Here is a 23050-nt window from a genome sequence, read left to right on the forward strand (position 1 = left end):
CGGCTGTTGTAAATAGGAGCCAGTTGCTAAACACCTGGATTTTGAAACACGTGACGGTGGGGAACGCTGCAACGGCCGTAAGTACGAGAGAAACAGTCATAAGGCACTCTTATCTGTATTTTGCCTGAGCATTTTTGCTTTTAATTTTCCTTAATCCATTGGGTTTCCAAGTGCTGAACTGGGAATTAGGGATCCTGGAGTTTGCCCCCTTGTGGCAGGTAGTGAGCATTACACTCCTCTCTTCTGGCAGGATTGAGCTAACTTGAGTCATTATCCCAAACTAGCCCAGCCAGGTCCAGTTGCTTTTACCGGGTTGCTGGGTTTGTATGGCTGCATGTGTGATTACACTCCTGCACCACAGGTAGTCCTCGACTAATGGCCAATCACTTAACAATTGTTTGAAAATAGATTCTGCAAAAAAAGGTGATTTTGGGCCAGTCACCAGGAGATGGTGAGTTCTAGTCCTGCCTTACTCATAAAAGCCTGGTGACTCTGGGTCAATCACCACGCGACAGCGAGTTCTAGTCCCATCTTAGGCATGAAAGCTGGTGACTTTGGGCCAATCACCAGGTGACAATGAATTCTAGTCCTTAGGCATGTAAACCAGCTGGGTGACTTTGGGCCAATCACTAGGTGACTGTGAGTTCTAGTCCCATCTTAGACATGAAAGCTGGGTGACTTTGGGCCAATCACTAGGTGACTGTGAGTTCTAGTCCCATCTTAGACATGAAAGCTGGGTGACTTTGGGCCAATCACTAGGTGACTGTGAGTTCTAGTCCGTCTTAGACATAAAAGCTGGGTGACTTTGGGCCAATCACCAGGAAACGGTGAGTTCTAGTCCCGTCTTAGACATGAAAGCTGGTTGACTTTGGGCCAATCACCAGGTGACAATGGGTTCTAGTCCTCCCTTAGCAATGAAAACTGGCTGGGTGACTTTGGGCCAATCACTAGGTGACTGTGAGTTCTAGTCCCGCCTTAGACGTAAGTCAGCTGACGACTTTGGCCCAATCACCAGGAGACAGTGAGTTCTAGTCCCGCCCTAGGCATGAGCCTGGGTGAGCCAACGCCTCCCTCTTAGCCCAGCGCACCTCTCAGGGTTGTTGTTGGAAAAAACAGGAGGAATGTGTTTTGGATAGCGTTTGCCGTCTTATTTACGAAAGTCACAAAAGCAGGGTACAAATCAATAAATTAATAACAAATTAAAAAGACTTCCCAATTTATTGAGACTTGTGGAGTTTGGGGTCGACGCGGTGAGAAGGACTTCAAATGCTATGTAATCCTACGGAAGACATTTTTGCTCAATCTCTTGTTAAAAGATGTAAGCCCGTGGTTTCCCCCCCCCCCCGTTCCCCCCCCTCCATTGAAAATAAATCTTGGAAAGAAGGAATTTTGGCTTAAATCTGCAGGAAGCCTTCAGGGCCAAAGCCTATTGGTTGGGCAAAGCCGGAGAAAACACCGATACTGTTGTGGCCAGTGGAGCTGGCGGCAGAGTCGGACAGCGAGGAGGTTGGGGAGGAACCTGGGCCAGTCCTGGAGTCTGGGGAAGGTTCGGACAAGGGCTCTGCATCGGAGGCAGAGATGGGGCCAGGGCCGTCCGACAGTCATCAGCTGCCTTCGGAGTCAGAGATCAGTGGGGAAGAAGAACAGCTGGAGCCTGTTCCCAGTGTGCTCATGCACAGAGCTGCCAGGAGAAGGGAAGCTAAGAAAGAAGGGTTGACTCGGGAGTAAAGGCACGGGTGGACGGTGAACGGCTCCCCCCAGAGGGAATAAAGAGTGAAAAAGGAGTGGGGTTTTGCAGGAGACAATTAGTTCAATTCATTAGGGTGAAGAAGATCTGTTCTTGACTTCTTGCTGCTACAGTGTGGCATTTAGAAGGTATCAGCCTGGCAACTCTCCCAGCCTGAGAGCTTGTAGTCTGTAGTTGTGAAATCTCATGAAAGACCGTTGGCCGCGACTTTGCTGGAGAGGAATTCCATTTAACCTAAATAAAAGGGGTTTTGATCGGGATGAGGAGTCGGCTTCGTGATCTTGGGAAGCCTAGGTCAGGCCGGTTATATCAGAGGAGCGAGGAATTCTGGGAAAAGAAACCTGGGGGGGGGGGGAAACGACCCAATACCTTCATTTGGATCAAAAAGGAAAGGAGACCAAGAAGAAAGATTCGGGACACCTCCCGAAATCTCCTCGGAGCTTTCTGCCCCCCGAAACGCCCCTTTGCGGTTGTGTCTCTAGCACAAGCTCCGGTCTTCAAGGTCCCCCGTCCGTGTGGAAGGATTTACACCACGTTTGGAAATCATGGCCATGCGCCCGGTTCTACACACACCAGGAGCAGCCCCACCACGGGGGGTGCCGCGATTCTCGTTCGGCTCCTCGCATGTGCCACAGAAGAGGCCACGGTTCGAGTCTGGTTTTCTCGGGCTACGAAACAGCCCCTTCGACTCCCGACGGCGCGGAGCACCACCACAGCCGGAGGGCGTTGTCTCCCCGCGCCCGAGGAGGGGTGGCTGGATGGTGCCCTCCTTCTTCCGCCTCGTCCTCTCCGCTGTCCAGGAGGTCGGGAAACTGGCGCTGGCCAGAGGTTGTGGCCAACAAGGGGAGGCTGGGGTGGAGGCTGAAAGGAAGGGGAAGGAAAGATTAGGAGGAGTCGGGGTTGGCACAGCTGCCCCAAGTAGCCACATCTGGAATGCCTTTTATTTTACTTATTTTATTTCCTATTTTTGATTCTATTCTTCTTAATTAATTCTATTCTAAGTTATTCTCTTCCTTTCTCTTCTGTTCTAATACTATACTTTTTTATAATTCCTTCTCTTCTAATTCTATTCTATTCTACAATTCAATTCAATTCGAATTCTGTTTTGTTCCGTTCCGTTCTAGTCTATACTGTATTCTATATTCTATTCTAATCTAGTCTATTATTTAATTCTATTCTATTCTGTTCTATTCTGAATTGTGTTCTGTTCTATACTGTATTATATTCTATTTTCTAATCTAGTCTATTATTTAATTCTATTCTATTCTGTTCTATTCTGAATTGTGTTCTGTTCTATACTGTATTATATTCTATTTTCTAATCTAGTCTATTAATTCTATTCTGTTCTATTCTGAATTGTGTTCTGTTCTATACTGTATTATATTCTATTTTCTAATCTAGTCTATTATTTAATTCTATTCTATTCTGTTCTATTCTGAATTGTGTTCTGTTCTATACTGTATTATATTCTATTTTCTAATCTAGTCTATTATTTAATTCTATTCTATTCTGTTCTATTCTGAATTGTGTTCTGTTCTATACTGTATTATATTCTATTTTCTAATCTAGTCTATTAATTCTATTCTGTTCTATTCTGAATTGTGTTCTGTTCTATACTGTATTATATTCTATTTTCTAATCTAGTCTATTATTTAATTCTATTCTATTCTGTTCTATTCTGAATTGTGTTCTGTTCTATACTGTATTATATTCTATTTTCTAATCTAGTCTATTAATTCCTATTCTGTTCTATTCTGAATTGTGTTCTGTTCTATACTGTATTATATTCTATTTTCTAATCTAGTCTATTATTTAATTCTATTCTATTCTGTTCTATTCTGAATTGTGTTCTGTTCTATACTGTATTATATTCTATTTTCTAATCTAGTCTATTATTTAATTCTATTCTGTTCTATTCTGAATTGTGATCTGTTCTATACTGTATTATATTCTATTTTCTATTCTAGTCTATTCTTTAATTCTATTCCATTCTGTTGTTGTTTCATTCTAATTCTATATTTTATTATTCATTCTATTCTGTTCCATTCCGTTCCACACTATACTATTCTATACTTTATTATCTATTCTAATTTTAATTCTATTCTAACCCTAACCCTATCCTATCCTTTATTAAATTTATATGGTGACCACGTCACCGCCAAGCGACCTACAAGAGCCGTTTTCCTTCTCCAAATCTGGCCCGTGGTGAACTTCAACTCCCAGAATCCCTATCGAGCACAGCTAAGGATTCTGGGAGTGGAAGTCCAACTCATTAGGAGAGAACAGAGCAGACGAAGCCGTTCACACAGTACTTGCATGGGGGCCCGTAAGTGGCACACAGCACATGGGTTAAGGAGAGAGGCACGTAAGGGATCTATAGGGTACCCAGAGGACACGCAGATGGTACAAAGGCCACCAGGTTCCCTCCTTCGGAATATCAGACCTGAGCTATTTATTTACTTATTTATATATCTATTTCTTTACTAGTTTGATACCCGTGCTTTGTTACGAATTTATATGGTCGGGCTTAATTTGGGGGGGAGGAAAATAAGGGGGGAATTCTGCCTCTGCCTACCAGCATCCATCGGTATTCATCTGGCTAGCGTCCTGTCAGCGTGTGAGAGAGTGAAGGGCTGCTTGGAAACTGAAAGGGTATTTGCTGTGTGAGCAAGAAGGAGACAGCAAGGAGCCTGGACGTGGCTTAGCTCAACCGTTCTGTACTAAAGCTGCTTGGTGCTGCTGTGAAACTAAGACTGAAACTCCTCTGCTTCTGTTTTGCCTTTGGAAGAGATTTCTTCCCAGGTCGGGAGAGGGAGTCGAACTCCTTAGCACCAGAGCGTGTTAATAATAATAATATAGGAAATATTCTAAATGCTCTGAGGGTCATTTGGAAAATCCTTTCTTAGCGAGCCCCTAGAAGCCGAGAGGAACATAATGTGCCAAATTTCAACTTTGTAGGCTTTACGGTCCTGGAGATTTTGTGATGATGCGCGAGGGGTATTTCCCTTTTATATAGGTAGATAAGATATATCTGTTCCTTTTCTTGTCACCCGGCAACCTGGCAACCTTCGGCGGCTTCCAACAACTGTTTTCTTTTTCCCCAGCTGGCACATGGTAGACTCCAACTCCCAGAATCCCTTTCGAGCACGGCCATCGGGCTCTTCCTGACAAGTTGGGACTTCAACTCCCAGGATTCCTTAGCTGTGCTCGAAAGGGATTCTGGGAGTCGGAGTCCCACTCGCTAGGAAACCAGAGAGCCGAGGAAGTTGGTCCAAAGTTGGTCTTCCCTGCTTCCCACCTTCCCCAGAAAATAAGACCCAACTGGAAAATAAGCCCTAGCACGATCCCCCGGGATACTCATAATATAAGCCCTACCCCGAAAATAAGCCCCAGTTAAGATGTTCAGCCAGACAGAAGCATTTAGCACCGTATTTCCCCCCCCAAAAAAGACCTAAATGGAAAATAAGCCCTAATGTGTCTTTTGGAGCAAAAATTAATATAAAACCGGGTCTTATTTTTGGGGAAACAAAGAGTATTTGAGGAGCAGCGCCATCCCAGGGGGAGGGGACGTAGAGGCACTCCGATACCCTGATACACACTCTGAAAACTTCGGGGGTCCCTCCTCACCCCACAAACCCTGTGGGATTACAGAGCCCAGTTCGAACCCCGTACCTGATCCCGTTCACACAATCTCCCACGGCCTGGAACCGCAGCAACGGCTGCAACGTAGCTGGGGGGTCCGCGGGGGGAGGCTGGCTGGTGTCCCAGACTGTAATCTGGCCACTGGTGCTCCCACTCAGCAAATACCGTCCACTCCTGTTTGGGAGACGGGGTGGGGTGGGGGGAGAAGCACAGAAAACCGGCTTGAAATACAGCTAGTCCTCGACTTACGGCCAAAATAGGAGCCCCCCCCAAAGCACCGTCGCTAAACAAGAAAGCTGTTACGACCTTTCTTGGTGGTTCAGTGAACCGCTGCCGTGGTTAAGCTAGTCAGGGACTGGGGGGGTTGGACTAGGTGGTCCTGTCCCACTCTTCCGTTATTGTCCTTCTGACTGTTAAGTGAATCTGGCTTCCCCACCGCTCCTTCTCCTCCTCTTCCTCCTTTCTCTTCCATTCTTCGTCCTCCCATCCCCCCACTCCTCTTCCCCCACCCTCCTCCTCCCCCTTCTCCTATCCCCCTCCTCCTTCTCTCCTTTATTCTATCCTCCCTCTCCTCCTTCTATCATCATCCTCCCCTCCTTCCCCTCTTCCTCCTCCCCTCCTCCATCTCCTATCCTCACCGTCCTCCCCTTCCTCTCCTCCCCCTTTCTCCTCCTCCTACTGTCCTCCTCCTCTTCCTCTCCTCCTCCTCCTCCTCCTCATTGTCTTCTCCTAATTCTCCTCCTTCCCCCCACCCCATTCTGCTTCTCCTCCTCCACCAATCCCCGCTCCCTCTAGCACAGATGCCGTTCCCTAGTCGGGTCACGAAATGTCTGCAACCCAAACTCCCAGCACAGAGACACCCCCACCTCCACGGGCTGCACCCCTCCCCAAGAAAAAAAACCACCTCCACCAGGAGAGGAGGGGGAGGAACCCCCTCGGGACGATCACTTACGGATCCAGGTCAAAATACATCCTCTGGTTGGTGGACACTGTGCGGGGGAGCGAGAAGACGATTTCGCCCGGCTGCCGGAGGTCCCAGCAGAGAATCTCCGCGTCCTGGCCGGAGAGATCGAGACGGCTTTAAAAAAAGAAAAGGAGGAGGAACGCGCCCGGCTCCCTTCTCCCGTTCCCCCAACCAGTCACACACCCCGGAACCGGGTTCGAGAGACCGACACCTGCCGTGCCGGGACCTCGGGTCTCACCTTACGACCGCCAGTAAAGAGGTAAACGCCATCCGGGGAGAAGACGGCGTGGGTGACGCCCCCGTGGTGGCCCAACGAGCATCGCTTAAGGGGCTCCCTCGACGCGGGAGTAGAGGCCGACGGTCTTTGCATATGAGGCACAGGCGTAGAGGGGCTGCGTCGGGCTGAACACGATGCAGGAGATAATCCCGCTTGCCCTTGTTTCTTTGCTGGGGGGGAAAAGAGGGCGGAAATGGCATTTTAGACACACACACACACACCCTTAATTAAGGATAGGATAGGATAGGATAGGATAGGATAGGATAGGATAGGATAGGATAGGATAGGATAGGATAGAATAGAATAGAATAGAAATAGAATAAAAAAGAAAATATTGAACAGAAAGAATATAGAATGGAATATGGAATGGAATAATAGAAATAGGAATAGAATAGAAATTAGGATAGGATAAATAGAATAGAAATGTATAGAATAGAATAGAAGATAGGATAGGATAGGATTGGATAGAAATAAGAATAGAATAGAAATAAGAAGAGTATAGAATAGAATAAATAGAATAGAAATAAGAAGAGTATAGAATAGAATAAATAGAATAGAAATAAGAAGAGTACAGAATAGAATAAAAATAAGAATAGAATCTTATTTCTAAAGAAGGCTATAGAATAGAACAGAAACAATAGAATAGAAATGAGAATAGAACACAAGAGGAATTATGATAGGATAGGATAGAAATAAGAATAGAGTAGAAATAAGAAGAGTATAGAATAGACTAAATAGAATAGAAATAAGAAGAGTATGGAATAGAATAAAAATAAGAATAGAATCTTATTTCTAAAGAAGAGTATAGAATAGAACAGAAACAATAGAACAGAAATAAGAATAGAACAGAACAGAAATTAGGATAGGATAGAAATAAGAATAGAATACAATTGTACACAATAGAACAGACTAGAAATAAGAATAGATTAGAATTAAGAATAGAATAGAACAGAATAGATATTAGGATAGAATAGAATAGAAATAAGAATAGAATTGAATAGAATAGAACAGGGTTGGGGGTCTCAAGTGCCCACATTTTCTATCATATGACCGCGGGAGACAGGACACTAAATGTGGGGGAAGGGGGGGACAAGTCACTTTTCCCCCACGCTGCTGTCAGTAACTCCAAAAACGGTCACTAAACGCATGGCCGTAAATCGAGGACTACTTGTATCGCATTAACACCCTGCATTTCCTTCCGTTAAAATCAGGAGTCGGCAACCGACGGCTCTGGAGCCACATGGGAGGGTGGGAGACCTTGGCTTTGCCCCTCGAACCCGAACTAGACACACACACACCCCGCGACTCACCGAACGTCGGTCGGTTTTCACACGACCGTCCGGGCCGCGAGGTGTCGAACACGCGCACCATCTTGTCGAAGCCGCAAAAGAGCTGGGCGCCATCCGGAGTGAAGCAGAGCGAGTGGGCGGCGGTCAGCTCGTCCTGGAACGGAAGGACAAGACTGGAGGTCAAGCTCTATTCAGAAGGGACAGAAGAGGCCTTGGAGGTCATCTAGCCCAACCTGCGCGCCCCCAACCCCCTCTCCCTCCGCCCAGAAAAGGAGACCCTACATCGTTTCTAACTGATGGCAGTCTGGTCTTTTCTTTAAACTCTTCCAGGCCCTCTTTGTGTGTGTGTGTGTGTGTGTGTGTGTGTGTGTGTGTGTGTGTGTGTGTGTGTGTGAGAGAGAGAGAGAGAGAGAGAGAGAGAGAGAGAGAGAAAGAGATTGTAGAGCCTCAACCTCCCAGGAATTTTTCATTTGGGACTTTTAAAAATTAGGTTGCCTTCATTACAGAACAGAATCAAAGATGGGTTGGAAGGGAACTTTAGAGGTCTTCTAGTCCAACCCCTGCTCAAGCAGGAGACCGTGTCCCATTCCAGACAAATGGGTGTGTCCAGGCTCTTCTTAAAAACCTCCAGTGTTGGAGCAATCACAACTTCTGGAAGCAAATTGTCCCACTGGTTAATTAATAGAGTAACAAGAGTTGGAAAGGACCTTGGAGGTCATCTAGTCCAACCCCCCGCCGCCAAGCGGGAGAGTCTACACCATTTCTGACAGAGGGCAGCCCAGTCTCTTCTTGAAAGCTTCCAGTGATGAAGAAGCGCCCGCAACTTCTGGTGGCAGGCTGTTCCACTGGTTAATTGTCCTCACTGTCAGAAAATATCTCCTTAATTCCAGGTTGCTTCTCTCCTGGATTGGTTTCCATCTGTTGCTTCTCGTCCTGCCTCTTCAGGGGCTTTGGAAATAGCTTGACTCCCTCTTCTTTGGGGCAGCCCCTGAGTTATTGGGACCCCGCTATCATATCACCCTTAGTCCATCTTTTCATTAAACTAGACACACCCAATCCCCGCAACTGTTCTTCATATGTTTCAGCCTCCAGTCCTCTAAAATCCTTTTCGTTGCTCTTCTCTGCACTCTTTCCAGAGCCTCAACATCCTTTTTTTGTATCATGGCTACCAAAACAGGATGCGATAACCCAAGTTTGGTTCATTAGATAGATAGAAGATAGAATTCTTTATTGGCCAAGCGTGACTGGACATACGAGGAATTTGTCTTTGGTGCATACGCTCTCAGTGTACATAAAGAAAAAAAAATCAAGAATTGGAATCATTAAGAAAACGTTGGAATGTGCTGAAATGAGTAGATTGACATTTGAAACTAGAGAACGAGAGGATAAACAATTTTATAAAATTTGGGACCTTTTCTATCAATGGTTAGATAATAAAATATAATAATGAAATATGTAGAATTTTAGAAAATAATAAATATATAAAGATGTATTTTTTTTTCTTTTTTTATTGTTATATCTACAAAATGTTTTTAGGATAGATTTGGGAGGATTACATGAATTGTTATAAAATAAACTAAGTAAATTATAGCTATCTCGCAAAGTATGAATGAACAAAATTATTGTCAAATGATTAATAATGATACTCTAGGGTATTCAATTCTTGATTGATAATATGAGCTATTATGCAACGTAACTGTAATTGAGACTATGAAATGGATGCACAAAAAAATTTGTAAACCAACCGACACACTGCTTGTATACCTATGGAATAAAGCTGGATGCTTTTAAGGTTTTCTTTGTTTTTGTTTGTCTTTAAAAACCAATAAAATTCACAAAAAAAAAAAGAAAGAAAAAGAAAAACTCAAGAATTTATCGAGAATCATAACACTTAGTGCTAGTAATAGGATACTAAATAGGCGATCAACATAAGTCATACTAGGAAAATAAATGGAACCATATAAATCGTAAAGACACAAGCAACAAAGTTATAAGTAGAAAAGGAGACAGGTAATAGGAAGGGTGAGAAGAATTGTAATACAATCTTAGTAGATAGTTTGACAGTGTTGTGGGAATTACCGTTTCCCCGAAAATACGACTTACCCTGAAAGTAAGCCCTAACCCCAAAATAAGCCCTAATTAAGATTCCCATCCACTCCAGAGCAGATGAGTAAAAGTTAAACTAGGGTGGAGATGGGGGAGTGGAGCTGCCCTACTACTTACCTTTGGACAGTTGTAGCCAGGGCTTCACACACACACACACACACACACACACACCAATACCCGCCTTGTCGCCCATTTCATCTGCCGGCCACAGAAGAAGGACTTCCGGAAGGAGGTCAGGGGCGTCGCAGGCAAGCGAAGTTAGTCAGTGGAGAACACCCCTCGAAAATAAGACCTGGTGCCTTTTTGTGTGTGTCATAGGATGCTAAATAAGCCATCAACACCAATCATACTGGGAAACTAAATAAAACAGTATAGTCTAAAGATACAGGCAACAAATTTATAGTCGTAAGTAGAAAAGGAGATAGGTAATAGGAAGGGTGAGAGGAAGAATAGTTTTACAGTCTTAGTAGATGGTTGGACAGCGTTGCATTAGTCGTTGAGCAGAGTTAGTCGTTGACCAGGCACGCAGGGAAAAAACACTGTCCTTGTGTCTAGTTATTCTGGTGGGCAGGGCCTCATAACGTCGTTTTTGAGGGTAGAAAGTTGAAGCCATTTACGTCCTGGATGTGAGGGGCTCTGTAGATATTTTATTTCATTAACAGAACAAAGTGCAGACGTTGAATGATTAGCCAGGGGATTTCATTCCTGGACAAGATAGAAAGCCCAGGAGGCTGGTGTGTGTGTGTGTGTGTGTGTACGTGCGTGAGTGGGGGAGGCTCTCACACCTTCACGCCTACTCACCAGGTGGTTGTAGGGGCGAAAAGAGGCCCGGAGCTCCCCGCTGAAGGCATCCCACAGGTGGACGGGGTTGTCTCGGCTGCTGCTGGCCAGGCTGCGTGGGGAAGAGAAGGCAGGGAAGGAAGAGGGATGAGGAAGGCTAGCATGGACCCCAAGCAAGCCAGGTTGAGGAAGAGGAGGCCGGGAGCATAAAGGAACCCACAAGACATACACAGGGTGCACAACTGACACGCAAGGTACACCGGGGGGGGGAGGGGAGTAGATATGTGGGTACACACGTAATCCCTGCATTTGCTTATTTGTTTTGTCATGTTTGTGTAGTGCGTGTTGGAGGTGGAGACTCTTTGAGAGCTGGATGCCACGGAGTTTCCTTTTAATGTATGTTGATTAGCGGACATTCAAAGGCACAATAAAGTTATTATTCTCTATTCGATTTTATTCTATTCCTATTCTATTCCTATTCTATTCCTATTCTACTCTACTCTATATTTCTCTATTCTATTCTATTCCTATTCTATTCTGTTATTCTATTCTTATTCTATTCCTATTCTACTCTATTACATTTCTCAATTCTATTCTATTCTATTCCTATTCTACTCTTTTCTATTCTATTTCTCTACTCTATTCCTACTCTATTCTATTTCTGAATTCTACTCTATTTCTATTCTAGTCTATTCTATTTCTCTATTCTATTCCTATTCTATTTCTATTCTGTTCTTATTCTTTCCATTCTATTCTATTGTTTTTCTATTCTATTTCTATTCTACTCTATTTCTCAATTCAATTCTAATTCTATTCCTGTTCTTATTCCTACTCTGTGCTATGCTATGCTATTATTCTATTGTTATTCTATTCTTATTTTATTCCTATTCTCATTCTATTCTGTTTCTGAATTCTATTCTAATTCTGTTCTATTCCCATTCTACTCTATTTATTCTTTTATTCTATTCCTATTCCTACTCTACTCTATTTCTCTATTCTATTCTATGCTATGCTATTATTCTATTCTTGCTCTATTCTTATTCCATTCCTATTCCTACTCTATTCCATTTCTGAATTCTATTCTATTATATTCCTATTCTACTCTATTTCTCTATTCTATTCTAATTCTATTCTATTCTTTCTTCATTCCATTATTCTATTCTACTCGACTCTATTTCGTCTGAAGTTATGATGGCGCTGAAAAAAGGACCAGTTTCACACTTAACGACTGGGTGACTCACTTAAACAACCACATGGATTCACTTAACAACGATGGTCAGGAAGGCTGTAAAATCCATGATCACGTGATCAAAATTCAGACCCTCGGCAACCATCTCGTATTTATGATAGTAGCAACGTCCGGCGGGGGGGCGACGCGATCCCCCTTTGGTGACCACCTGACAAAGCCAAGTCCACTGGGAAGCTGGATTCGCTTAACGACTGGGCGACTTAATTTAACAACTGCAGTGATTCCCTTAACAACCGTGGCAAGGAAGATTGTAAAATGAGGCCAAACAATCGGGAGGCTATTGAGTTGAAGTCTACGTAGAGGCAGATATTTCTCTCTCTCTCTCTGGGAATACGGTGAGAATATATCTGCGGAACAAAACTCCGCACCAGCAACAGGAAGGGCATTGGGCCAGTAAAACACTCAACACTCCCATTCCGTTGCCCAAGACGCCACCCCGCAAGGGATTAGGGGGTTGCTAAAGGAGGATGATCCTGAGGTGTGTTTTTTATTTTTTAGGGTGGGCCCCTTTGTGGGTTTGGCGGGGGGGGGGAGGGGAGAAGAACCAAAGGGAGCAACTTACAAGCACGTTTCCGGTTGGGTGGAATTCATGAGCGGGAACCAGCAGTAGTCGTAGAGCGTGTCTCCTTCCGCCATGCGCAGGACGGGGCTCTGTGGAGGGGAAGAAGGGGAGACGTGGGCTTCCGACGGGGTGGCCCCCGGAGGCTGACGCAGATGGGGGGGACTTCAACTCCCAGAATTCCCCAGGGATTTTGGCTCCCCAAAGAACCAGGAGAGGACGACGGAGGTGTGAATTCAGGCCCAATTCACATCCCTTCCGCTTGCCATCTCCTTCCTTCCTTTCCTGTCTCTTTCGTTCCTCTCTTTCCCTCTCCCTCTCCTTTCTTCCTTTGCTATTTCATTTCTCCCTACTTCCTTTTCTATTTTCCTTCCTTTCCTTATCTCCTTCCTTTTCTCATCTCCTTCCTCTCTCCCTCCCTCCCATCTCCTTCCTTCCTTTTCGCTTTCCTCCCTCTCCATCCATCCTCCCTTCTTCTTTCCTTTTCTATCTTCTTCCTTTTCTCTCTCCTTCCTTCTCATCTCCTTCCTTCTTTCTTCCTTTTCTCATCTCCTTCCTCCTTTCGTCCCTTCCATCTCCTTTCTCCCTTTTCTATTTCCTCTCTCTCCCTCCCTCCCTCCTTCTTTCTTTTCTATTTCCTTCCTCCCTTTTCACTCTCCTTCCTTCCTCCTTTCCTCATCTCCTTTGTTCCTCCTTCCTTCCCTTTCTCATCTCCTTCCTTTTCTATTTCCTCCCTCCCTGCTTTTCTTCTTTCCTTTTCTATTTTCTTCTTTCCTTTCTCTCTCTCCTTCCTTCCTTCTCATCTCCTTTCTTTTTCCTTCCTTTTCTCAGCTCCTTCCTTCCTCCCATCTCCCTCCTTCCTTTTCTATTTCCTCTCCCTTCCTTCTTCCTTTCTTCTTTCCTTTTCTATTTTCTTCTTTCCTTTTCTCTCTTCTTCCTTCCTTCTCATCTCCTTCCTTTTTCCTTCCTTTTCTCATCTCCTTCCTTCCTCCCATCTCCTTCCTTCCTTTTCTATTTCCTCTCCCTTCCTTCTTCCTTTCTTCCTTCCTTTTCTACTTCCTTTCTTCCTTTTCCCTCTCCTTCCCTCTTTCCTCCCTTCTTTTTCTCATCTCCTTCCTTCCTCTCCCTACCCATCTCCTTCGTTCCTTTTCTATTTCTATTTCTCTCCCTCCCTCTCTCCTTCCTTTCTTCTTTCCTTTTTCTTCCTTCCTTCCTTTTCTCATCTCCTCCCTTCCTCCCTCCCTCGCTTCAACGGTGTGGCCTGTTCTCCCCACACACCCACAATTCAGCACTCACAACTGAAGCCCTTTTCACAGGGGGGTCCACGCTGCAGCCAGCGTTCTTTCAGAGAAAATAGGTGAAGAAGAAGAAGAAAGGAGTACAGTCCTCGGCTTACGACCACCCATTTAGTGATTGAAGTGACAACAGCATTGAAAAAAGGCACTTGCAACCATCCTCACACACTTGTGACCGTTGCAACATCTCTGCGGCCACGTTTAAAATTAGCAACTTGCATTTCTTACAAAGGTTACGGGAAGCCAGATTTGCTTAATGACTGCGTGATTCACTTAACAACTGTGGCAAAAAAAATAGGCGTGATTCCCTTTAACAACTGCCTCACTTAGTAACAGAAATTCAATCCCCCATTGTAGCTGTAAATCAGGAACTGGCTGGTATTAAGTACGTGTGCTTTTTAAAAAAATAATAAATTGACTTATTCACAGGCAAGTCCTCGATTTATGACCACAATTGAGCCCAAAATTTCAGTGGCTAAGGGACACATTCGTTAAGTGAGCGTTGCCCCGTTCTATGGCCTTCCTTGCCACCGTTGTTAAAGTGAATCACCCCCATTCCAAAGGGAGTCACATGGTTGCTAAGCAAATCACAAGTCGTTAAGCGAGTGATACGGCTGCTAAGTGAATCTGGCTCCCCCACAGGGACTTGGCTTCTCAGGCAGTCACCAAAATTGGATCGCATCACAAACATCCCCCTCCAGGGTCGTTGTGACCGTCATAAACGCGAGTCGGTGGCCAAGCTGATGAATTTTGAGTGTACCACCGACGGTCGCAAGTGTGAAAAACGGTTCCCTTTTTTCAGCGTCATTGTGACTTTGAACGGTCCCTCAACAAATCTTTTGCAAGTCGAGGACTTGCCTGGGAGCAAGGGCGGGATGCAAATAGGTTTTACTAACGGTTCTGTGGGCGTGGCCTGGAGGGTGTGGCCAGGAGGGCGTGGCCAGGTGACTGGATGGGCGTGGTTTTTTTTTTTGCACACACACACACACACACACACACACACCTCTGCTCTGTTTTTGGCCTCCTGGGGATCAGGAGGCGAGGGGATCCTGACACACAGCTGATCGTCGGAACAGCTGATCGTCGGAACAGCTGATCGTCGGGGAGGAGGAATCCCTTAAGGAGCGACTGGGCGGGGAGGAACCCAGTCAGCAGTGCCATGCATGCATGATATGGACTGACTGGGCGTGGCGAGGGGAGGGGCAGGCGGAGAGGGGCGGGGCCAGCCAGGGCCACGATTCGCTGGTTCTCCGAACTGCGCAGAAATCGTTAACGACCGGGTCTACTGAACCGTCCCGAACCTTTCCGTATCCCACCCAGCCCTACCTGGGAGCCCAAACGGAACAATAAACCCACCTACCATTTCAGCCACGTCTCCCCACTGCTCCGCGTACAACTCCGGAGGAAGGTTGTATATTCGCAGGGTGTTGTCGGCACTGTTGGTCACCAGGCAGGTCCCATCGGGGGCCCTGTAGAAAGGAGGAGAGGCGGGGGGTGGGGGTCAAAAGAGGGTCTCCCCCCAATTGGTGGAGGGCTCCCACTTGCGGCCCATCTCACAGAACGAGTTGGGGCTTTGTTTTTTTTCCAGCCACAAACTTGGGGAGAACGACAACGCAAAGGGGACTCACAAAGGGGAGTTGTGTTCCAACGCTTCTCCGCCTCAGCGTGCTTTAAGAGGGATGGACTTCAACTCCCAGAATGCCCTAGCCAGCAATGGGGAATTCTGGGAGTGGAAGTCCAGATGTCTTAAATCACATTGGCTGGGGAATTCTGGGCACTGAATTCCACCTATCATAAAGCATGCTAGCTGGGGAATTCTGGGAATTGAAGTCCACCCCTCTTAAAGCAGGCGGGCTGGGGAATTCTGGGAATTGAATTCCACCTATCATAAAGCATGCTAGCTGGGGAATTCTGGGGAATTGAAGTCCACCCCTCTTAAAGCAGGCGGGCTGGGGAATTCTGGGAGTGGAAGTCCACCCCTCTTAAAGCAGGCGGGCTGGGGAATTCTGGGAATTGAATTCCACCTATCATAAAGCATGCTAGCTGGAAATTCTGGAATTGAAGTCCACCCCTCTTAAAGCAGGCGGGCTGGGGAATTCTGGGAATTGAATTCCACCTATCATAAAGCATGCTAGCTGGGGAATTCTGGGAATTGAAGTCCACCCCTCTTAAAGCAGGCGGGCTGGGAATTCTGGGAATTGAATTCCACCTATCATAAAACATGCTAGCTGGGGAATTCTGGGAGTTGAAGTTCACCCCTCTCAAAGCAGGCAGGCTGGGGAATTCTGGGAGTGGAAGTCCAGGTATCTTAAATCACACTGGCTGGGGAATTCTGGGCATAGAATTCCACCTATCAGAAAGCAAGCTAGCTGGGGAATTCTGTGAGTTGAAGTCCACCCTTCTTAAAACAGGCAGGCTGGGGAATTCTGGGAGTTGGTCCACTCCTCTTAAAGCACGCCGAATGGGGAATTCTGGAGATCCAGACAGCTTAAGTCAAATTGGCTGAGGAATTCCCGGAGCGGAAGTCCACCCCTCTTAAAGGGAATTAAACGCCACACACCTTAAAAGGAATTCTGGGAGTTGAAGTCCACCCATCTCAAAGCATGCTGGCTGGGGAATTCTGGGAGTTGAAGTCCACCCATCTCAAAGGATGCTGGCTGGGGAATTCTGGGAGTGGAAGTCCATCCCTCTTAAAGCACACTGGCTGGGGAATTCTGGGAGTTGAAGTACAGATGTCTTAAATCACACTGGCTGGGGAATTCTGGGCATTGAATTCCACCTATCATAAAGCAAGCTAGCTGGGGAATTCTGGGAGTTGAAGTCCACCCTTGTTAAAGCAGGCAGGCTGGGGAATTCTGGGAGTTGGTCCACTCCTCTTAAAGCACGCCGAATGGGGAATTCTGGAGGTCCAGACAGCTTAAGTCAAATTGGCTGGGGAATTCCCGGAGCGGAAGTCCACCCTCTTAAAGGGAATTAAACGCCACACACCTTAAAAGGAATTCTGGGAGTTGAAGTCCACCCATCTCAAAGCATGCTGGCTGGGGAATTCTGGGAGTTGAAGTCCACCCATCTCAAAGGATGCTGGCTGGGGAATTCTGGGAGTGGAAGTCCATCCTCTTAAAGCACACTGGCTGGGGAATTCTGGGAGTTGAAGTCCAGATGTCTTAAATCACACTGGCTGGGGAATTCTGGGCATTGAATTCCACCTATCATAAAGCAAGCTAGCTGGGGAATTCTGGGAGTTGAAGTCCACCCTTGTTAAAGCAGGCAGGCTGGGGAATTCTGGGAGTTGGTCCACTCCTCTTAAAGCACGCCGAATGGGGAATTCTGGAGGTCCAGACAGCTTAAGTCAAATTGGCTGGGGAATTCCCGGAGTGGAAGTCCGCCCCTCTTAAAGGGAATTAAACGCCACACACCTTAAAAGGAATTCTGGGAGTTGAAGTCCTCATCTTTTAAAGGCGTTAAAGGTTGAGAAACACCGATCGACCCACAAATTCTGCCTTGGAGACCTCTATATACACCTTCCCTTCAGGAGTTTCTTACCTGCTTTCGACCGGAACCTGTGGGCTCCCCTGACCATCTGCTTGACCCATGGAATCCTTCCTTCCCCCATTTTTAACCCCTTGCCTCCTAGTTGTTCAGCTGCCTTTTTTTGACTTCTTTCGGCCTTCCTACCCCTCCATCGCTGCTGGGACCCGTCTCCCGGTCCCTGGGGGGTGGCCTTCCTCTGTCCAGTCCCACCCAAGGAGGAGAAGATCTCCTGCAGCAGGTTGGAGAAATCTCCATGTCTTAAGGAACAGCGCCAGAAAGAAGAACCAGCAGCCCAGATCCAGAACAAGGAGACTAAGAGGATCAACGTACGAAGGACGGCTGCAGGATTTGGGTTCGGACAGTCTACTGAAAAGAAGGATAGCACCTTCCAGTATTTGTGGGGGGCTGCCCCAAGGAAGGGGGCAGGGTTTCCACCTATTCTCCGAAGCCCCAGAAGGCAAGACCGGAAGCAACAGGTGGAAACTAATCCAGGAGAGAAACAACCTAAAACTAAGGACAAACAACGAGGACGATTCACCAGTGGAACGGCTCGCCACCAGAAGCTGCGTGGGCTCCATCAATGGAGGTTTTTAAGAAGAGACTGGACAACCATTTTGTCTGAAATGGGGTAGGGTCTCCTGCTGGAGGAGGGGGTTGGACTAGAAGACCTCTAAGGTCCCATCCATTCTCTCGACGTGGGAAGGGCCCTTCGCTTCCAAAGACCCAGATAGCCCCACGGGCCCAACGAAAGAGCTCTCCAACGGCTACTTACCACTTGCACCCCTTCAGGTAGTTCTCCGGGGTGCGGCTGTACTCATCCCAGGAGCCGGTCAAAAGTCGGGGGGCCTCCACGAAGTCGTATGCTGGAAAGCTGGGAAAGAGAGGAGGCATACGCCGGCTGCATCGCGTGCGAACCCGACCTACAAGCTGCTACTAACCAATGCTATAAATACCGCTAACTCCTCTACTTTCCACTCGTTTGCCATCGCTAGCACTGATGATGTGCCCTAGTTGGGTCATGAAACATCTGCAGGGAAATAACCAAGCTCAGAGAGCGCTGAGGACCCCACAGCCCTTTTATTCTTCCTCCTCCTCCTCCTCCCTACAAATCCCACTCCTTTCTAGCACTGATTATGTTAGCTAGTTAGGTCATGAAAGGTCTGCAAGGAAACAGTTAAACTCAGAGGAGCACCCAACGACCTCCCAGTTCATTCGTTCGTTTCTTCGTTCCTTCCTTTCTCTCTCCCTCTCCTCCTCCTCCCTCCATTCTGCCAATCCCTTCTCTTCTAGCACCGATGACGTTCCCTAGCTGGGTTATGAAGTCTGCAAGAAAACAACCACGCTCAAAAGAACAAAGGACCCCACAATCCTTCCTCCTTCCCCTCTTCCTCATCCTCTCTACAAACCTCACTCCCTTCTAGCACTGATGACGTTACCTAGTTGGGTCTACAAGGAATATGTAGAGAGCTCCCAGGACCCTGCAGTTCTCGTCCTCCGCCTCTTCCTCCTCCTCCTCTTCCTCTTCCTTCTCCACCCCCATCGCCTCCCTGCTCCTTCTCTCCCCCTGCCTTCTAGCATTCATGATGTTACCTAGTTGGGTCATGAAACATCTGCAAGCAAACCCCCCAAGTTGAGAGAGCACCATGGAACCTACGGTAGGTCTTCCTCCTCCTCATTCTCTTCCTCTCTTTCTCTGCAAACTCCCCTTCCTTCCACCACTGATGAAGTTACCTGGTTGGGTCACATCTGCAAGGAAACCCCCTCCCCACCCCAAGCTCAGAGACCCCTCATTAAGCTGCCCTTCCCAGCTCCGACCTCAGAAACCACAGATCAGAAGACCCACAAAGTTCCTTCCAACCCTATTCTTCTACCCTGTTTCCCTGAAAATATGACCTACCCTGGAAGTCCTAGATTTTTACATATGCACCCAATATAAGCCCTACCCCCCCCCAATATAAGCCCTAATTTAAGATTCCGTAAAAATTAAGCTTGGGTGGGGATAGGGGGTGGAGCTGCCCTACTACTTACCTTCGGACAGGTGTAGCCAGGCCTCGCATACCCTGACACCTGCCTTGCCAGCCCATTTCTTTGGCAGCCGGCAAAGCTTTCCTGAAGGCCTCTGTGGCTGGTAACAGAGATCTGGATCGATCCAGAGTTATCGGCTCTTATCGGCTGCAGAGGCCTTCAGAAAAGCCTTGCCGGCTGCAGGAGGAGGACTTCCGGAAGGAGGCCGGGGGCAACGCGCGCAAGTGAGGTGAGCCAGTGTACGACATCGCCCCCAAATAAGACCTGATTGCCTTTTTTGGTGGGAAACAAAATATAAGTCAGGGTCTTATTTTCGGGGAAACCCAGGGCACGTCCATATCCAGGAGGATAAACCTATTCCGAGATCTTCCTTTCTCCAGGATAGACAAAGGCTCAATTGTCCTGTCTTAAACCGCAGCGTGTTTTATTCCTAAGACATGCAAGGACCCCAACTCACTAATATTCTCCTCCGTCAGTCCATGCGCCACTTTCTTCCACCCCTTCTTCCTCCTCCTTCTCGTTGTCCGGTTTTTCCTCGGAGTCCACCGCAGTGTCCCGGAAGCTGGATTCTTCTTCTTCCTCTCGAGAAAGTCCATGGACAGCTAGATCCGCCTCTTCCTGAGCTCCATTAAGTCTTGGCACTTTAGAAGTTGGTCCAGATGTTTCTCCAACTTCCCCACCGTTGCCGGTTAGCAGCAGCAAATCTGGCGTTACTGGATCCTCCACGGGGAATTCGGCGGCGTCCATCGGGAACCCTTCAAAGGGGTCTTCAAGACGACAGCCACTAAATGAGACTCTACTTGTTTATTCAAGTATTTATCCTGGTTAGAGTCAAAATTCCAGGTTCAACTTCAGTGGAAGGCAGTTTTAGTCATTCCAGTTTAAGAAGAAAACAGAGGCCAAGAGGAAGTGAGGTTTCTGTGGATTGGAAGAAGAAAAAAAAAACCCTCCAAAATATCAATTTTGTTCATTACATTGAAATTGTAGCAAGTTTATTCTGGGTCCAAGTATTCCAGACCACCGCAGAATTAATTTAGTAGCCAAGATAAAGATTTCCTTGTATTGGACAAAGCCAGGAAATTGACATGTAAAACCAAGATACTAGACTTTTGTAATAATACAGACAGTCCTTGAACTTACAACAGTTCATTTTGTGACCGTTGGAAGTTGCAACGGGACCAAAAAGTGTGACTTATGACCGTTTTTCACACTTACAACCGTTGCAGCACACACCTGGGCACACGATCCAAATTCAGACCCTTGACAACTGACTCATCCTTATGACGGTCGTTGTGTCACACGATCCCCATTTGTGACCCTCCGACAATCAAAATCAACAGGAAGAGCCAGATTCACTTTTAACAACCGTGTGACTAAGTTAAGAAGTACAACCATTCACTTAACAAAAAAGGTCGTAAAAGGGTGCAAAACTCACTATAAGAAATGTCTCACTTAGCAACAGAACTTCAGGGCTTAATCGTGGTCATAAGTCAAGGACTACCTGCACAGCCATCAAATTAATTTACAATAGAATGATTAATTTAATACATAATACAAATTAAGGGGTGTCTTTCATTACATCAGCAACTTTATGTATAAGTAAATTATTCAGTGAAATAAACCAAGGGATGTTCTTCATTTATGATTAATTTAATAAATAAGTTAACTTAAAGGGGGTGTCCTTCATTATATCAACAATTTTATGTATAAATTATTACAGAATTCAATGAAATAACAAACTAAAGGGGTGTCCATTCATTTATGATGATTAATTTAATAAATAATAAATTAAGGGGTGTCTTTCATTACATCAACAACTTTATGTATAAATTATTACACTATTCAATGAAATAACTAAGGGGTATCCCTCATTAATTTATGATGATTAATAAAATAAATACGGTAATAAATTAAGGAGTGACCTTCATTACACCAATAATTTTATGTATCATTGTAAATTATTACACAATTCAATTAAATAACTAAGTGGTGTCCACTCATTTATGATTAATTCAATAAAGGGATGTCCTTCGTTATATCAATAATTTTATATACCATAGTAAATTTACTACACAGTTCAATGAAATAACAAACTAAGGGGTATCCATTCATTCATGATGATTAATTTAATCAAAACCAATTAAGGGGTGTGATTAATTACACCAATAATTTTATATATAATAGTAAATTATTACACAATTCAGTGATATAACAAACTAAGGGTGCCTTCTTTGTTTTATAATTAATTTAATAATAAAGGTTGTCCTTCATTATATCAATAACTGTATATATCCTAGTAAATTTATTACACAATTCAATGAAATGACATGAAGGGGTGTCCTTCATTCATTTATGATTAATAAAATAAATATGGTAATAAAGTAATTTTATACATAATAGTAAATTATTACACAATTCAGTGATATAACAAACTAAGGGTGACCTTCATTCATTCATGATTAATGGAATAAATTATGGGATGGACACCATTACATCAATTAACTTCATGCATAATAATAAATAGTTCAATGAAATAACATTAATTTTGAATAAATGATCAACTTAATAAAATAATAAATTAAGGGCTGCACAACCTTAAAGCGATTTATAACAAGGAATTAATCCACCTGGTGAAATAATACATTAAAGTTGGCCACCCTTCAAATTAAGCCTCCTGAATCCTGACCCGACCGGGAAAGCATTGACACGCGACTGGCTAGGCGGGGGTCGACACGTGTCACCGTCGTAACGGTGCGAATGATAGGGCACGTGTAGAGTTGCGGAGCGCCATCAGAGGCGAGCTCCGGGCCTCCCCGCGGCAGCTTTCCCAGGAGGAGGAGGCGAAAGGCGGCCCGCCTTCTCCTTTCCTCCCGGAAGCTTCTTCCCCGCGTTGAGGCGATGGGCGGCGAAAGGCAGCCGCCATGACACTTCGGGCTCCGCCCCCTGGAGCCACGTCGCGTCTCGCGAGAATTGGAGGATTTCAGGCTCCGCGCCATCTTCCTGTGCATAGAGATAAGAAACCGAAGAGTAGACACTTCTGGAGATTTAAATTGTAACTTCCGGGTATAGTTTCATCTTGAAATTCCTCCTTAAATACCAGAGAGAATTAAATCTGAATTAATTAGTTGAACAAGCTCAAATTAATTACTTGAATTGTTGAATTAAATGAAAGAACTAAGTTATGATCACAACATTTCTGTTGCTAGGCGAGACATTTGCCAAGTGAGTTTTGCCCCATTTTATGACCTTCCTGGCCGCCATTAAGTGAATCACTGCAGTTGTTAAGTGAGTCACACAGTCGTTAAGTGAATTGGGCTTCTTTCCCCCCCACCCGGACTTGGCTCGATCAGAAGGTGAGACAGGGTTGTTAAGTAATCTTGCCCCCCTTTTACGATCTTTCTTTTTTATATATATATAAATTTTTATTGGTTTTTAAGACGAACATAGACAAACAAAACATAAAAACGTCAAGCCATCTTCCATATATATATATATATATACATACAGTGTGCCGGTTGGTTTACAAATTGTTTTGTGCTTCTATTTTGCAGTCTTCAATTACAATTACATTGTATATATTCTCATA

General features: G+C 45.5%; 1 protein-coding gene across 2 annotated transcripts; it reads right to left on the minus strand.

The window, feature by feature from the left end:
- Window positions 1–1199: 1199 nt before the first annotated feature.
- Window positions 1200–22417, minus strand: WRAP53 (WD repeat containing antisense to TP53). 2 transcript variants are annotated; one of them, XM_087917803.1, is made up of 11 exons: window positions 22059–22417; window positions 19922–20382; window positions 18212–18310; window positions 15269–15377; window positions 12617–12705; window positions 10827–10917; window positions 7941–8073; window positions 6592–6800; window positions 6342–6445; window positions 5420–5563; window positions 1200–2608 (listed from the first exon to the last, which is right to left on the minus strand). In XM_087917803.1, exons 2-11 carry the CDS (start codon window positions 20209–20211, stop codon window positions 2416–2418), a joined length of 1461 nt encoding a protein of 486 aa, XP_087773929.1. In that variant the 5' UTR covers window positions 20212–20382; window positions 22059–22417; the 3' UTR covers window positions 1200–2415. The 2 variants fall into 2 exon arrangements, with proteins under 2 accessions (XP_087773929.1, XP_087773930.1); XM_087917804.1 differs by lacking the exon at window positions 22059–22417 and having other exon boundaries at window positions 19922–22040.
- Window positions 22418–23050: the final 633 nt, after the last annotated feature.

The sequence above is a fragment of the Pseudonaja textilis genome, chromosome Z, assembly GCF_049901715.1.
Source record: "Pseudonaja textilis isolate UNSWEBS1 chromosome Z, rPseTex1.2, whole genome shotgun sequence".
Taxonomy (NCBI): Eukaryota; Metazoa; Chordata; class Lepidosauria; order Squamata; family Elapidae; genus Pseudonaja; species Pseudonaja textilis.